Raw genomic sequence first — 18,360 nt, forward strand, 5'->3', positions numbered from 1 at the left:
CGAAGAACTAAACAAAAAATTAAAAAACAGCAAAGTTATAATTTTTTTTCATTTATTTTTCCGATTGTTCCTATGGGAGCTATATGCTATAGTCGTCCGATTTTGATGAAATTTAAACCGTAAATCGGAAATATTTTACCATTACTATATGTCGAAGAACTAAAGAAAAAATTAAAAAACAGCAAAGTTATAATTTTTTTTCATTTATTTTTCCGATTGTTCCTATGGGAGCTATATGCTATAGTCGTCCGATCCGGCTCGTTCCGACTTATATACTACCTTCAATAGAAAGACAACTTTTGGGAAAGTTTCATGCAGATAGCTTTAAAACTGAGAGACTAGTTTGCATATAAACGGACGGACAGACGGACAGACGGACGGACAGACGGACATGGCTAGATCGACTCTACTAGTGATGCTGATCAAGAATATATATACTTTATAGGGTCGGAAACGTCTCCTTCACTGCGTTGCAAACTTCTGACTGAAATTATAATACCCTCTGCAAGGGTATAATAATATAAAAATCGTTGTTATTATTTTATAGTTGTCCTGAAGACGGTTGCCGAAGAGCATCCGAAATATATTGACAAATAACCAAAATTAATAAATTGTGCTATTTTTTCAACATCCTGACTTCGAGCCGGTTAACAATTAATACATTTTTGAAAACATTAAAATTATGATTTACTTGCGTATATGTCTAAAAACATTGAAGCTATGATGATTTGCAGCTCAATAATTAGTTATTTTATACTTTTTTATTATTTCTATGGTAGCTATGTGATATAGTCGTCCGATTTTAATGAAATTTAAACCGTAATTCTAAAATATTTAACCATTACTATAAGTCGAAGAACTTAAAAAAAAAATTAAAACGCAGCAAAGTTAAAATTTTTTTTGTATTTTTTTCCGATTGATCCTATGGGAGCTATATGAAATAGTCGTCTGATTTTGATGACATTTAAACCGTAGTTCTGAAATATTTAACCATTTCTATATGTCGAAGAACTAAAAAAAAACTAAAAAACAGCAAAGTTATAAAGTCCGATCCGGCTCGTTCCGACTTATATACTACCTGCAATAGAAAGACAACTTTTGGGAAAGTGTCATGTCACGTGGAGTTGTTAACTAATTTTTTCTTCCCTAGTTAATGTCTATATAAATGAGCGCAATTGTCAGTGTCCGTTTTGTAGTTCATCCCTATACAGACATACGGATGAATTACAAAACGGGTGTCCGTTTCTACGCACGACAATGACTGCGTCACCGGACGCAGACGTGTAAATTAAATGTATGTCAAATGTAAATTGTTTTCTGCTTGTTAAAAATATTGAAATAGTTGTCCGGAAGACTGTTTGCCGAAGAGCATCCGAATATATTGACTAATAACCAAAATGAAAAATTGTGTTATTTTTTCAACATCCTGACCTCAAGCCGGCTAACAATTAATATACTTTGGAAAGGTCGCCAAAACCAACTAGATATTCTTGAAAACATTAAAATTATGATTGGCTTGCGTATATGTTTAAAAGCTTTGAATTTATGATGATTTGCAGCTCAATTATTTCATAGTTTCTATGGCAGCTAAATGATAACGTTTTTTCGATTTTATAAAATTAATATCGTAATTCTGAACTGTGAAATTATTAATTAGTCAACAAAAATTTCTAAAACAAATTACAAATTAAAAAATTTAAAATTAAAAAACAAAACATTTTTTTTTTATATTTTTATTGTTTCTATGGAAAGTTTATGTTATAGTCGTCCCATTTTGATGAAATTTAAAACGTAATTTTGAAATATTTAACTATTACTAAATGTCGAAAAACTAAAAAAAAAATTTAAGAACAGCAAAGTTAAATTTTTTTTCACTTAATTTTCCGATTGTTCCTATGGGACTATGCTATAGTCGTCCGATTTTGATGAAATTTAAACCGTAATTCTGAAATATTTACTAAATGGCGAAAAACTAAAAAAAAATTAAAAACAGCGAAGTTATAAATTTTGTTTTTATTTATTTTTCCGATTGCTCCTATGGGAGCTATATGCTATAGTCGTCCGGTCCGGCTTGTTCTATACTACCTGCAATAGAAAGACAACTTTTGGGAAAGATTCATGCAGATAGCTTTAAAACTGAGAGACTAATTTGCGTAGAATCGGACGGACAGACGGACATAGCTAGATCGACTCTCCTAGTGAGGCTGATCAAGAATATATATACAAGTACTTTATAGGGTCGGAAATGTCTCCTTCACTGTGTTGCAAACTTCTGACTGAAATTGTAATACCCTCTGCAAGGATATAAATTTATACCTAAATTAATACATTTTTATTAAAAAGCTTGGGCATTTATATGTACCACACTCAGACCTTTTTTGTATAATTTTTAAGGACACATATCTTGCTATTCGCCGTGCTATTGAGAACATATTTCATCACAAAAACTACAAGTAACGGAATCAAACAAGCAACGTAATTTCATTGCCTCGTTAAATATATTATATTTTGCTTTTGTAAGCTCTTCGTTGACGTTAAAATGGGCGGTGTAGTTGAATACCTAGCATTGCGCCGATAAGATGCCTTAGAACGCATCAAGGACACTTTATCTTTCGTGTTTTCCATCCGCAATAGAATTCTTTGTAATTTTAAGAGGCGGTTTGATGATAAGTGAATAGCACATTGTGTTGAATATAGATTTGATGTTTTTCTCCTCCGCAAAGAGTACGCCGTGCATCCGCAGCACACGAGCAGTATCAGCGCGCTGACGCGCCTTCAGTTTTATCTCCAATGGACTGTAGATCCGCAAATTGATCTTCTGTCGTCAGCACTTTCCCAGTGAGCTCATTAACAATTCCGGTAACCTCATCAAGCCGGCTTATTATTTTATCTAGGATGCGTTTTTCTTATTGGCTCATTCTGGTTTAATAATTCCTCCAAATTAAGGAGTGGTGTATCGGGCGATCTGGTGTTAGGCCTCAGATCTTGTCCAGCGAATTCTCGCGCAAGTTTATTAATTGGTGGTGCCATTTAAAATATATTATATTTTAAAGTTGTATCTTTAAGTTTATGTTTACGCTAGCTTACCTAGCAACCGTTCCCTGCATTGCCGGCAAACTGCCTTATCGACAATATCGATGGCAGCGTAACTGATGGGCCAACTTTGAACTCTCATAGACTCCGGAGATGCTGCCGCACAGATTGACTCTTATTGAGAGTGCACGCAAAACCACACTTGTTACTTATTTTAAACAATTTTTAATTTCAGATTTACGGCGATTTTTTTGCTTATCAGCACAAGGTTATGTTACCCGCGAGAAGATCTGGTATTACTTTAAACTGTTTTACACTTTAGTGTAAAAAGTTCATTTGCTTGCTAAACTGAAAGCTGGTTATAATATTTCTAAAATACGTCTTTAATAACTTTCAACACACTTGCAGTAACTGAATGGTGAGCCCGACAATGATGCGTCTAGCTAGTTTCGTCTGAATCTCACCTCAGACTCCTTAGCTATCTCTAGGAATAGGATGATGTACAGAGACAGAACGAAATAACTGTTTGCGTGCTGCTGTACGGTCTTAGATTCTATTGTTGGCTATGCAGTTTGACAGATGATTTTGTGGGGCCATATTTAGTTTAAAGTCTGTTAGCTGGGTATTTAACAGTCGGGTAACTCGACTGTAGCGTTCTTTCCTGTTTTTTTTTAAGCTGGGCTCATCCCATTTTTGCGTGCCTCTTCTCGGCCGTTCCTCGCTTCTCAGTTTAACGCCCAAAATTTCTCACGGCCAGAAAATTGCTCTTGCTTTGAAGCAAGAGCGGCACAAGAGTTTAGACACTGATTCTTCCTTTTAAGGATCCCTATAGAAGTTGGTGGCCACTTAGTACCTTAGTACCTGATATTCACCTGTCCGTGTTTTCACCCACTTATGCTCTCAGGTTGGGGATGAGGCTAAACATCCAGCGGCTTTTAGCTGAGCGCTCCCAAAGGGAGCAGTTTCTCGCGTGTAACGTGTAATGTTGCGGTCTGCTCTGCTGCCAAAAGATCCAGTGGCGCTGTTCCCGCTTGGACGGATACCGTTCCGAATGCACCGCATATTGTGTAAGCCGACAGCCGATGTGTTGAGCACATGGTGCGGGTGTAGCTCGGCTACGCCTTACGTTCTTCCAGACCGGTAAGGCGTGGTAACAGCTTTTGCGCTTTCGTACTTTAAGTGCTCCCAGAAACTGAGCTTTGTGTCGATCATACTTAATTGCTCTGTAGGATTTTACGACCGTGTCGCCTACGCGACTTCGACCTTTTTCCTGCTGCTGCACAGGCCAGACTTGTTTTTCTGCGGGGCTAGTTCAAGCCCAACGCTGTCCAGCCATGTCCTGATGAGCTCGAGTTTTGGTTGCACACCTCCTCGGCTTGGCGGAGCTCCTTTTCCTCCAAAACATCGGCGAGACCTACTACTTCGGTCCTGCCTGGCAGCGACAGTTCGTCTCCGAGGTACAACACGTTCCAAGGTAAGGGCGCTAGTACGGACCCTTGCGGAACTTTAATGTGAAGGAGCTTGTCGCTAAAATTGCTTTTTATTATTTTTATATATTACAGGGGAGCAAACCAAAGTTCGTCTGAGTCTCCAACCACCTTTGAGCTGGCTTCCACTGTAGATATGGCGTTCTAAAGCTGAACTGTGACTCAGATATGCCGCCTGTCGCCGCTATGGGATTTACCAGCTTCAAGCTAGCGATGCACTCGAAGACCTTACCGGCACCACTTACAAGGCAAATTGGCCTCTAGACGCTTGCCAGGCTTCGGTAAAAGGACCCGTCTCTGAGCTTTCCCTCTCGCCGGGAAAGTGCCTTCACTCAGGCAGCTACCAAAAACCCGAATAGAGAAAAGCGCGGCGGAGAGTTAGGGCCAGTTTGAGCGATTGAAAAGAAAAAAACAAGCAAACACAAGTCGAGTTTTCCGACTATTACATTCGCGTTACTCAGCTAGCAAATGTCGAACTTAAGGTGCCGTTATCTGTCGAGCTGCATTGCCAACACTAGAAGCTAAAAGCGTGCAGCAACCCCATCCCCAGCTAGCAGTGCTTTTATTCTGTCGCTACATCACCAGGCTTTAAGTAATTAACATAGGATACTGTTTTGCTGACAAAAACGGACAGCGACAAAGCGGTGGCAGAGTATAACTCAACAACTTCTAAAATAATAGCCTGGCTTAAAAAATCTATCTAAAAGATATGACCAAAACACAGACGGTCGGAAACGCTTCCTTTCTGCTAGCTATTTTTCAATGAATACAATCTGGTTCCCAAACGAGTAACGGGTACAAAAACCAACGTTAAATGTTTTGATCTAAGAGTGTATTTTGAGAGTGAGAACTCCATTTTATTGTGACGCATTAAATTAAAAAGTTTAAATGCCATTCCTTGGACTTAAATCTAAATGCTCATTATATTTTATGTGAAAGTCATGTTAGATTTTTAAATAATCAGTTTTTCCTCTATTTTAAAGTTATTTGAGGTGGAGAACAGGCTTTTAGAAATACAAAGAAAAATGTGTGAGCTTTGTTTAGCTATCATTGTGATTGGCCTGCAATTTTAGGAAAGTACCGCACCGATACCGCTTGCTGAGGCATCGGTGGTCAAATCGAAAGGAAGTTTGAAATCTGGATACGTTAATATCACATCTTCTGATGACAAAATGTCTCGCAGGCGCTCGAACGCTCTGCGTTGGGACTCATCGAATTCGATAGCCACCTTTTTTGACATGTGTTTATTAACCGTGCCATTCTCTCCCTTAAGTATGGAGGTAAGTGGTCTGGCTATGGTAGCATAGTCCTTGACAAAGCTTCTGTAGTAGCTGGCTAACCCTAGAAAAGACCTGAGGCTGAACAAATTTTTTGGTTCGGTGTACTCCTGAATGGTTTTTACCTTTTCCGGGTCCGTTTTGGCTCCGTTTGATGTTTGAAACCTAAAAATTCCAGACTTTCTTTGAAGAATTTGGTTTTTTCCGGTGCCACTCTCATGGTGGCTTCGCACAGGCATTTAAGGACTGTGTCAATGTGTATAACGTGGTCGGCAGCGTTTTCGGAGAAAATTATCACATCGTCTACATAGACGTAACAAATTTTTCCGATCTGTTCACGTAGTACGTCATCGATCGCCCTTTGAAAGATGCTTCCCGCATTTTTCAGACCAAAGGGTAGATGGCAAAATTCATACATTCCTCCGTTTATTGAGAAAGCAGTTTTTTCACGGTCTTTTTCAGCCAGATAAATCTGGTGGTACCCCGATTTTAAGTTTAGGGTAGTAAAAAATTTTGCCTTTCCTAGGTTCGCTAGAATCATAGGAATACTTGGTATAGGGTAACGGTCGGCGATGGTTCGTTCATTCAGTTTCCTGAAATCGATCACCAGCCGTTTTTTCTTGTTGCCATCTGCATCAAGTCCCTTTTTGTCTACAACCCATGTTGGGCTGTTAAATGGCGACCTAGAAGGCCGGATAATGCCATCCTTTAAGAGCTGTTTGATTTCTGTGTTAACGAAATCTGCTGCTCCCATGGGGTAAGGATATAGTTTGAAATATACGGGTTCGCTAGTTTCTGTACGAATTGTGGCAATGATCGAGGTGTTAAAAGGTAGCGCCTCGTTAGAGTGCGAAAACACTTGTTTCCTCTTAAGGATCATTTTTTTAAATGCAGCTTTCACTGAACATGGGACTACTAAGTCATCGACATATGTGAAGTTCACGTATCGCATTCGTGGCATTTGAGTTTCTCAGATATGTTTCCATACCTGAGTACACTGTTATGTAAATCTAATGCCGCTTCCGCCTGCGTTAGCAAGTCGAAACCTATTATGGCATCAAAAGTGTTGATAGTATCAAGTAAAAAAAATAAAGCCTTTAGGCCGAATATGCTCATAAAGCATTTTTCTTTAATATTACTGGAGCCATGAATGGAACTCACAGTGAATAGGGAGTCGGCAGGCATTATGTTCTTCAGCTCCTTTAAAGGCTTTACATAACTCTTTGCCGCTCCAGTGTCTATTAGGATTATTATTTTCCCCGCCAGCCCTCGCTCAATGTAGGGCAAGCGGGACCTTCCTCTAAAAAATTGACGAGGCCGTCAAAGGAGTCACTGTCGTCGTCAATTGCATTTAGAGCGGCTGTGGCCGCGTTTTCATAATCTTGAGTTCCTTCCGCGTTTGCAGTTTGCTCAACGTTGTTAACCCGCTGGTCTTTTTGGGTTCTGCAAATTCTGGTATTGAGTGTTGTTTCCCTGTTTAAAACCCGTAGGATGTCGGACTTTAGAAGATGATGGATCAAAGTAGATAGGTTCCGGGGATTGATTTTGTTTACCCTGATCTACCCAGTTGTCCTGTTTACGCCATGTATCGTTGTTTTGATACTTGTTTGGCTTTTTAAAAAAATGTGGATTTTTTTCTGGTCCGCGGTCGGCACCAGGATTTTTCCCTTGTTTCTCGGGCGCTCGGTGCTGGCCCTTGTAAAAATCAGTGTTCTGATTTCTTTGCTCAGCTACTTTGGCATATGTGACCGCGAACATACTTCGTTCGATACTGGCCTCTGCCTCTCTAGAAAATACAACAGCCCTTAGTGAGTTTTTTATACCGGAAGTGAATACGTGTAGGGCGTCAGCCCTAACTTCTGTATTGAGTAATGAAGCCCTTTCGTCGTCATGTGTCATGACAATTTTGTTTGTAACGAGGGTCAATTTTTGTTCGACCTCATCGTAGTACTGCATAAGTGTTTGGTCGCCCTGACGGACCGACTCAAGTCCCTGCCGTAATAGGCGCAAAGATGTTTTATCTGCGTAGGAGCAGTCTAATCTAGCTAGTATGGCTTTAAAATTAAGCACTGTATTATAAGAAACCAACAGCGCTCGCGCTGGTCCCTTAATTTTGTTTCTAATATTAGTAACGGCTTGGTAATGCGCGGAACTGCCCTCATAAGACTCGAATAATTCGTAGGCATCGGTGGCGGATTGCCTCCATGCCACGTACTCATCTTGTATACCAGTAAAATCTGGAATTGACTTCCTTATATGTAATGGTATATCGCACTGTGGTGCTCCCGGTACTACCTTTACCCTCTGGTAAGATTCTACCTCTGGCGCTTCTATACGCAAGCTCTGAAGTTGTTGATTAACAGCGTTGATCTGACCCGCGAATTCGGTTCTGAGCCTCTGTTCTTGGCTAGTTAATGCGGCCTGAATTACATTTCTATTTGAGTCGCGTTTATGGTTTCCGCGTTACTTTCTTGTTGTGCCCGTGCTGGTTGATATCTACGGGTATCTCGGATTAATTCTTCTTCACTGTCACTGTTAAGTTCGCGTTTAGTTTCCTTATATGGGCCTGGAAAACTCATAAGGCGACTAATTTGTTGACACTAAACACACGTTATTGGGAGGCCGAATGTTTTAATTCGATTAATTAATTTTGTATATTATAATTTTATATTAATAACTGGGTGCTTGGCATCCGATTTATCTAGGGACGGCCGATATTAATTCACTTCATTTGTAAGTCACCTTTACAATTGCTTTATTTAAACTGTATATTTTTTAATTTTGGGTAAATAATTTGTAGGGATTTTTATTTATTTTTCGCTGTATGTGTATTTGAAGTTTGACTGTATTAATTTTGATCAGCCCATTTACATATTTTTGTGTCGTGGATTCGGTATTAAAGTTGGGTGCCAATTATGTTTTAGTTTTGCAGCCACGCGCTGACCCTCGCCGCTGTCCGTGAGGGTGAGGAGTTGCGATCGAATTGCCACCGTGGCTGGTCCGTTGGAAGGGGTGATGAAGTAATTGCCACCGTGGCTGGCTGCTCTTATGGATGAGCCGGGCGGTTGCCACTGGCTCTCTTCTCTCTTCATATGAAGACTACGTTGGGAGTAACTGACTCCGTTGCTAACGACCCTTATGGCTCGTTAACCAATTTCAATTAATAGAGTAAATTTTGACGGCCACTGCCGGAGTTTTATATTCAAGCCAATGATCTTTATCGAATGTCAAAATTAAAACAGAAAAAATATATGACTTTACGTACCAAGAACCAGGCACGGCCGTCTATTTCAGGGCCGTCATTAGTGCTGACTTTAGCTGGGCATTCGTTGATTATTAATACTCCGTCATCTATTAACGTGATGCGTCTCGCATAGTGCGGTACTCCTAGCCATCCTGTGGTGTATTTTTAAAACAGACAATAAACTTCTAACATGTTCGGTATCGACGTCTAACAATTTTTTCATATGAGAATCATAATTCTGACAACCTAGTAGTTTCTTCTACTATAATTGAAAATTCGGACAAATTACTTGAGTGTCGAAGCAAGTTACTCTGTTCCCATACCAACGCAATTCCGTCCGTAATTGGGGATATACTGAGCATGCGAATAATCCGTCACTCTAGCGTTAACTACAGTTAACGTTATCAATAAAATTCCCGCGATCCTGTAAGCAGGCGAAAGGTTAAATCTACTGTGTATAAAATGGAGTAAGTATGCTAAGGTGTAGTGTATATAAGAATAAGGTAAAAAAGGTAAGAGTTGTTGGGTATTGTTATTTAAAGTTGTCCTTGTGGACCACCATCCCTCTAATGAGGACAGACGTTCCCATGTCTGCTTGTACACGCTCTTCTGTGTACAGTGCGGTAAGTTTATTTCCTAACCTCTTGTTATTTTTGAGGTATACTTTTTCTCCTACCTCAAAAATTCTGTTTTGCCTAGTGGGGTTGCATCTATCTAGATTGGCCTGTTGTGCCTTTTCAATATTACTTATTATTGCCAATTTCTGTTCGGCATGTACTAATTGTTAAAGGTAAGATTAACAAGAAGGAAAGCAAACTTCGGCAAGCCGAAGTTCATATACCCTTGCAGCTATTGCATTAATTAAATACTTTTGAAAACATTTTAATTATGATTTACTTGAGTATGTGCTGAAAAACATTGAAACTATGATGATTTGCAGCTCAATTATTAGATAGTTATTTTATATATTTTTATTATTTCTATGGGAGCTACATGCTATAGACGTCCGATTTTGATAAAATTTATACCATAATTCTGAAATAATTAAACATTGCTATATGTCGAAGAACTAAACAAAAAATTAAAAAACAGAAAAGTTATAATTTTTTTTCATTTATTTTTCCGATTGTTCCTATGGGAGCTATATGCTATAGTCGTCCGATTTTGATGAAATTAAAACCGTAATTCTGAAATATTAAACCATTCCTATATCTCGAAGAACAAAAAAAAAATATAAAAAACAGCAAAGTTATAATTTTTTTTCATTTATTTTTCCGATTGTTCCTATGGGAGCTATATGATATAGTCGTCCGATCCGGCTCGTTCCGACTTATATACTACCTGCAATAGAAAGACAACTGTTGGGTTTCATGCAGATAGCTTTAAAACTGAGAGACTAGTTTGCATATAAACGGACGGACAGACGGACAGACGGACGGACAGACGGACGGACAGACGGACGGACAGACGGACATGGCTAGATCGACTCTACTAGTGATGCTGATCAAGAATATATATACTTTATAGGGTCGGAAACGTCTCCTTCACTGCGTTGCAAACTTCTGACGGAAATTATAATACCATCTGCAAGGGTATAAAAATAATACATATAAGAGACATACTGTAAAATTAATTAAGCTAGATGTGAAACCCAATTGTGAACTCTAGCTATTGCCGTCGTCTATATTAAAGTAATGTACTACTCCAATACTTAAGAGGAAGATGTTGACATTGTTTTTACTTAAAAATCAACGAATTATATCGGAAGTGTGACCCCCTTTATTTTTTATTTATCGTTCTTGTAAGAAGGTTGCCACTTCATTAAAACTGACTTCACTTTTTGTCAAGCCATTATACAAGCCAGGCGACAAGCGCAAAAAACAGTCTTAAAAATTATGATAAAGGCATACAATAAACGGTTTAAATCATACAAAAGTGTTAAATCTATTAATTACAATCAGACGAGTTCCTGGAGTTATTTACACTTCGTTTGACCAAAATTCGGTCTTTTGAGCCCCATATGTGACTTGGTGTACTCCATAAACAGGTAACTGCTCCAACAGTCAAAAGTAATTGAGAAGTCGGTTAGTTTTAAAGCAGTATTAATCGAAAATAACAGAGTCAGAACAGAGTTTCAATGTCTTAACCTAAAACAAAAAGTGTCCTTTTGGGGAACCCTCCCTTTGCAACTTTTACCACAACCCTTCCAGGTCGTTCTCAATGACTTCTTCAGAGCACAGTGAAGACGGGTTTTTTTTTATTATATGCTTTTTGTTTTTTGATTTTAAGAAAACTTTGTCGCTGACTTGATAACTTTTGTAAAAACTGTTTTTGTTTATTTGGTCTAACGCTTTCTGCTGAGCCTGCTAAATTTGTTTCCTTGTTTTCATCTTGACTTCTGCACAACAAGAGTGCTTTATTTTTATAGGCGTTTTATTAGTCACTGAGAGGATGGTTCTGTTTTAAATAGCTGTGGCTAACAGATAACCTCCATAGTGTCATTCTATTTTTTCATTCGTTAATGCTAATGCAAAAAAATGTTAAGACCAAACTGTATTAAAAGTTTGTAAATACTGGAATCGAACTGATCATTTGGATCATGAAATTAGTAAACTCAACACATCTCAGTTCTTGTGTTAGTTATTCCTTTTACCTACCCCACACAGATTCTTTATACATTCCCTTGATAGATGGATGCGAAGTTTTACGCAGTCTATCAAAAATGAGTATGTCTTTTCCCAAGGTACGGATGTGGTGCCAAGCTGCGTCCTTAAGTACTGTGCAATTCCACTTGCATAAACTATTATTTTCCAAAAGTCCATTGTTCTGTACCTTTCCTTTCTATTCAATAAAAAAAATGTTTTAAAAACGTTCACCCGTTTTGTTTTTTTCCGATTTTTCCTATGGGAACTGTATAATATAGTTTTTCCGATTTTTCCTATGGGAACTGTAATATAGTCGTCTGTTCGTGGTCATTCCGACTTGTATACTACCTGCTAATTTAGCAATTTGTATTCAGATAGCTTTAAAATTAAGAGAATTTATTGTGCATATACGGATGAACTGACGGACGTGGCTAGATCGATTTGCCTAGTGATGCTGATTAAGAAAAGGTGTATACTTTAAAGGTCCGGCGATGTGTGCTTTGCTAACTTTTGATTGAGTTTATAATACTTATCAATTTGGAATCATAAAAAAATGTACAAGTTCTAGGACATCTATTAGATTATACACTTTTGAATCTTGTAATATAGTTATTACTAACGATAAGACTATATGTTTCTTAAGCGCGTTTTCTTTGAACAACATTGAAAAGTTGCTACATTACTTATTTTGCAGAACGTAGAACTTCCAGAATCATTTTCTATAGAACTAAGGAACTTGTTGGAATTGCTACTCCAAAGGGACGTACCTAAACGACTTGGCTGCATGGGAAATGGGTAAGAAAATTATGTACTTTATTATAAATAAATAAATAAATATCGCCAGCCCTGCCAACCAAAAGGTAAACGGTTTGGTAAAGCAATTTAAAAGCTTGACGAAGTTTGGTAAAGGGACAGCATGTACATTTTTTACATTGTCTAACGGATTCCTCCCAATAGAAATGCAAGTAGAACATTTGTCAAAAACACACATGGACCAATATTTATTTTGGATTTGGTGGACATAATAACGTTCTTTTTCTTTACTTAATTTAACAATTCATTTTTTTTAGTGCTGATGAAGTAAAAATGCATAATTTTTTTTGTGGAATCGACTGGCACCAAGTTTACATTCAAAAATATATTCCGCCTTTGGTGCCCCCAAGAGGAGAAGTTAATGCCGCTGATGCCTTTGATATTGGATCTTTTGATGAGGAAGATACCAAGGGCATAAAACTAAACGAGACGGATCAAGATCTTTACAAGATGTTTTCGCTGACCATATCTGAAAGGTTAGTTGAAAAGTTTTGCTAAACATTATCCATAGTGGTGTCTTAAATTGTTTTGAAATTTATTCTTAGTCTTAAGATATTTATATAACATTTCTTAATACCTTTGATAAGTATTAACCGTATTAGCCCATCGGCGCACTTTATAAAAATAAGTATTAATCGGTCTCTTTCTATATAAACTTTCAAGTGAAACTTTTTTTTAATTACGAAAAAACTTAAATTTTTTTAAATTCTTTGTTGAATTAATTTTTTTTTTTGTTATTTCGCAGTCTCTTATTTTTGATTTGTCTGTCCTGGCCGCAGCGTTGTTTTTGTTGTTGTTTTTTCCTCTGCGGTTTTACAAGTTTACTTATAAAGGTCACAAAGAAATTTTGTGTCCGGATTACCGGTCCGTCTACACTAACAAAACCTCTTTTAATGGTTGCAGCGAAGAAAAAAATATATATATATGTTGTTTCCTCTATTCCTCTACTTTTTTTTTCGCTAAGACCATTTAATCTTTTAAGATCACTGTCCCAAACGAGCTTCTTGTAGCAATATGCTCTGGCTGATTTTGGCCGGTAATGAAGGTGAAAGCTAAGATACGCAAGAAAAGAAGAGAACTACAAGAATTAAAATATTTTAAAAACGTCTTTATTTTTTTTTTTAGTTAATATTTTTGAGAGAAATAAAACAAGGGATAAGGCGTCTTTGTAGTTCCTACATACTTTATTTGTTGTTTTAAACTTGCTTTACCGATTTGTAGTAAGCCGAAAAAATAATGAAATTATTATGGATATATTAACCCAAATAAAAAGTAATAGCCATGAATTAACAAAAATGATCACAAGAACATATTGTAATATTGTGCAAAAGCCTATATTGGGAATTCTCGACAACATTAAAATTAAAAAAAATATATGTATACAACGCAGCTTTAAAAGCGAGATAGTTCGGATAAAAAACTTATTAAAAACGAAAAACCATTAAAAGCTTACTTTGTTGTCGAAAACGGAATATTTCTAAAATTTGGCAGATCAATTATTTTGCACGAACTTCAAACGGCAAATATGAGCAGTGACCTACATTTAGCACATTTTTATTGTCTTTATAAATCAGCTTTTTTTTTTACACATAACAAAGACCAAAAACAGCGAAGGAGGAAAGATTTGATTCTTGTTTTTTGTCACGTCATCTACATTACAACATTTATCTTCTAGAAAACCATTGTTTTTAATAAACACCAATTGGTGTGAATCTTATAGTAAAAATGCAATAAATGTACGGAAAAGATAATTAAAAGCCTTTGGATTTTATTATATTTAACACTGTTTTATAGTCGAGTAAAGAAGGCTTTTTCCTATTCAGAAGTAATGAAGGTTTTATAACGATCTCCGTTTATATGTTTTATTATTGAATACAATATGTGTGCATTGGTATTACAATTCGAGGTAAAAAAAAGCGATAAGCTAGCGAGGAAGTTATGAGAAGAATAATGAGAAGAAAGACTGCAAACACCCGTCATAGCCGTGACCACGGGCTACACCTGCATCATTGCGTACCGAAACTCGTTGACATCCATTCTTCAAAACTATTGAATTAGAAACGGAGCTTAGTATGGATTCCTTCCTGAAAAGCCTACTCCGTTTTATTTTCCATCTCGAAAAATGTACAAATATGTTTAGCGTCAACGATCGAATCTGGTGGTGCTAAGTGTCAATTTAATAAAGTGGTACTTTTTAATCAATCACATTTGCACAACAATATGCCGAAGAAATCAAGTTCAAACTGCAAACAGCGGACTTTGGTCCCGAGCGATGCGGGGATATTTTTAACCAACGGCACCGAGCTGGACATTAAACCCTCACACGACACGAATAATAAGGATAAATAGTAAATAGGCGGACTTCAGACCTGCACAAAGAAGACGCACCGTGAATAAACGGTACGGCTGTGGACCTTGGACTCGGTCTCGAGAAGGAGGATAACGGCACCACCAAAGGCTACAAAAGGGTTGCGCAAGCGCCCTCAGAGCGAGTGCGTGTAAGCAAGACCAGTAGCAAGTAAACAAAGTGACCAGGGCTAGGATCAAGATTGCAAAGTCGAGACGACGAGCAACGACAAGTCTACGATGCTGAAATCAAACGGTGCGATTAAGGTGGGTGGGAGATGCGTCAGATCTTAGTTCTACCTGCTAGGCGATACACCTTTTCGAGGTCGTTAGTGAGGACTGCATGATATCCAGATTCTCTGTGGAGCCATAACAATTCTGGAAGAGCTGTCCATTTATCGCTTTCCTGTTTTAGCCATGGTGGTCCATGCCAACATAACGGATGCGTTGCTAACTCCTGAGAGATAAGATCTCTGGACAGGTCGCCTTGTGTACATGTCTTCCATGTTACCATAACGGACATGTTGCTAATTCCTGAACAAGTGGAACAAGGGATCAGTCCGCTGGATAGGTCGCTATAGGCGCTATCATCAAAAATCGGACTAGCCCGATTGGCATCGAATGTCTGCTAACGTGACGGGTCGTAATTCAACCACAACAAGACGTTCGTAGGTTCAGAACAGAAAAAAGTGTCAGCTTTGTGGGCGATGTGTAGATTTAATGAAATTAGAAACTTTAATTTTTAACATAAAAAAAAAAAATAAAAAAAAAAAACAAAAAAAGACGAAAACTTTACCAGTCCTTTCAGCTATTACAAAAATTAAATGTTAGCTAAATTGCGACGATGAAAGGGAGTTTTTTCGATGGAGTCCAAATGATCACTAATTTTAATATTCCAATAATTTCTCCTAGAAGAGAGACGGGGCGCATTCGCAAGAGCGAACAAAAGCTTTATTGGCTCCCGCTCTCGCCCTAAAAATAGTAACTTCAATTTCAATCGCCGCTGAAAAAGGCCCTGGTGTCTTCATGTCTGTCTTCGTTAAGTTTATTGGTTTATGGTTTTGAATTTTTTTCAGTTTTGTTTCTAAATTTTGGAATTATATTATGTTTATAATCATTGAGTTTCCTGTGGGGCGGTTAAAAATTTGAGTAATTCGAATCCCAACAAGAAAGGAAGCAAACTTTGGCAAGCCGAAGTTCATATACCCTTGCAGATATTGCAAGAATGCAATATTTTTGAAAACATTAAATTTATGATTTACTTGCGTATATGTTTAAAAAAATTAAAGCTATGATGATTTGCAGCTCAATTATTAGATAGTTATTTTATATATTTTTATTATTTCTATGGGAGCAGTATGATATAGTAGTTTGATTTTGTTGTAATCTAAACCGTAATTCTGAAATAATTAACCATTACTATATGTCGAAGAACTAAAAAAAAATAAAAAACAGCAAAGTTATAATTTTTTTTGTATTTTTTTCCGATTGTTCCTATGGGAGCTATACGATATAGTCGTCCGATTTTGATGAAATTTAAACCGTAATTCTGAATTATTTAACCCGAAGAACTAAAAAATAAAAATTAAAAAACAGCAAAGTTATAATTTTTTTTATATATTTTTTCGATTGTTCCTATGGGAGCTATATGCTATAGTCGTCCGATCCGGCTCGTTCCGACTTATATACTACCTGCAATAGAAAGACAACTTTTGGGAAAGTTTCATTCAGATAGCTTTAAAACTGAGAGACTAGTTTTCGTAGAAACGGACGGACGGACGGACAGACGGACAGACTGACAGACGGACATGGCTAGATCGACTCGCCTAGTGATACTGATCAATAATATATATACTTTATAGGGTCGGAAATGTCTTCACTGCGTTGCAAACTTCTGACTGAAATTATAATACCCTCTGCAAGGGTATAAAAATAACCCCTTTAACATCAATAGCACGTAGAGTACCAGTGGATATAATTTGTCCACTCTGAAAATGGTGTCTAAGCTAAATGCTTAACATTCCCTAACGCGTTATCTCTCGAAAATGCTGTGAGTTGCTGACGGCCATTATTTCCGGCGTCAGTTCGTTTTCTTGTGTTGAAAATCTGAAAGTGATTAGACGCGAAGGTCGCCAAGACCGTGAAAATCCGCCTATAAATGTAAAATAAAAACCGCGAACAACGTGCATCAAGACAAAAATGATATTTTGTGTTTTACCTCGCTGCGTAAGTAATTGCTGCGCCAGTGAAATTTCAATTCCTAATCGAAGTCGCTCTCTGGTCCACGCTGCCTCGCAGGCGCGGAATAACTACTCAGTGGCAACCCAGGAAGTCTCGCGCGCTGCTCACGCGCCAGGAACGATCACTGACGGCTAAGTTTGTTACATACGCTGCTCCACGTGCGGGCAGAAAGCTTATTAGGAATATTATTAGATCTAAATTGACTAGTATTTATTTAATTGTAATAAGTCATGTATAGAGTCAGCTAGGGACCACTTAATAACAACGCATATCACCGCAATTCTCACTACGTCACCAGGCCTGATGACTACGTATCTGTAGGTGCGGCATTCCTACATTTAACTGACTAGCCACTCTAAATGAAATTGTTGAAACTCTGAATATTGCTTTTAAGTTTACATATTGAATTCTGGGCTTAACCCTTTGTATGAATGGAAAGAAAAATGCCACCCGACGAGAATTAAACATGAATACTGACCATGAATGACCATGATTAACTAAAATTAATTAAGGAGGAACGGTTTCCGCAACAAGGGGAAATTATAACAGTTTTGCTTAGATTTTCAGGAGGGCGAGTATAGAAGGGAAGAAAACTGACATCTAACTCTTCCACAGTTTGCAGAGCTACATACTTCTTGCTTATCTTCACCTAGTGCGTCCTTTTAATTTTCTTTTCTCTGTCTACATATTAGTTATGTGAAGACTGCGATCGAGAGTCAAATGACCCACCCCAGCCCTGAACAAAGTCGTCAAGTTAGTTAGACAGAGAGGACTCTCGGCGTAGCTAAACAGTCGTGTTCGTTACATACTAATTGGCGCCCAACGTGGGGCTCGAAGGATCTGTATCCTGATGATTTTGTTTATTAAATACAAATTGGACCGTGGAATCTCCGGATAGCTCCACGAGTGAGTAGTTTAAATAGAGTTTATGATTTTTTATACATGGAATTGCTGGATTTGTCAAAATTAGTCGAACCAGACCGGTTAGAATATTATTAACTGTGTGAAGGATCCATTAGATCCTAAAAATTCATTTATTAAGGCGATATGCCCTGTAACGAACTGATTTTCTTGATTTATCTGCTCGCCTCGAATGTCGTGCGTCTAGCTCAGATGTTGATGAAGTGTTCGTCCCACCAAATTTTTATAAACGTGACCGCCCTATTGATCAGTGAACACTCACAGAAAGATTGGGAGTATAAAAGGATCTTTTATTCGCTAACTTGACCCTGGTTTTGTATTGACAACGTAGAAATGGGCTCTGCCGGCGGCTG

General features: G+C 37.8%; 1 protein-coding gene across 3 annotated transcripts in view; it reads left to right on the forward strand.

Moving 5' to 3' along the window:
• The window catches only part of LOC128263928 (G protein-coupled receptor kinase 1), a 453,272-nt gene that overhangs the window by 319,558 nt on the left and 115,354 nt on the right, over positions 1 to 18,360 (forward strand). For all 3 annotated transcript variants that reach the window (XM_052999201.1, XM_052999203.1, XM_052999202.1), the window contains 2 exons: positions 12,381 to 12,481; positions 12,757 to 12,975. In XM_052999201.1, coding sequence (XP_052855161.1) covers positions 12,381 to 12,481; positions 12,757 to 12,975 — 320 coding nt within the window. The remainder of the gene's footprint in view (positions 1 to 12,380; positions 12,482 to 12,756; positions 12,976 to 18,360) is intronic.

This window comes from Drosophila gunungcola, unplaced genomic scaffold (assembly GCF_025200985.1).
Source record: "Drosophila gunungcola strain Sukarami unplaced genomic scaffold, Dgunungcola_SK_2 000028F, whole genome shotgun sequence".
Lineage (NCBI taxonomy): Eukaryota > Metazoa > Arthropoda > Insecta > Diptera > Drosophilidae > Drosophila > Drosophila gunungcola.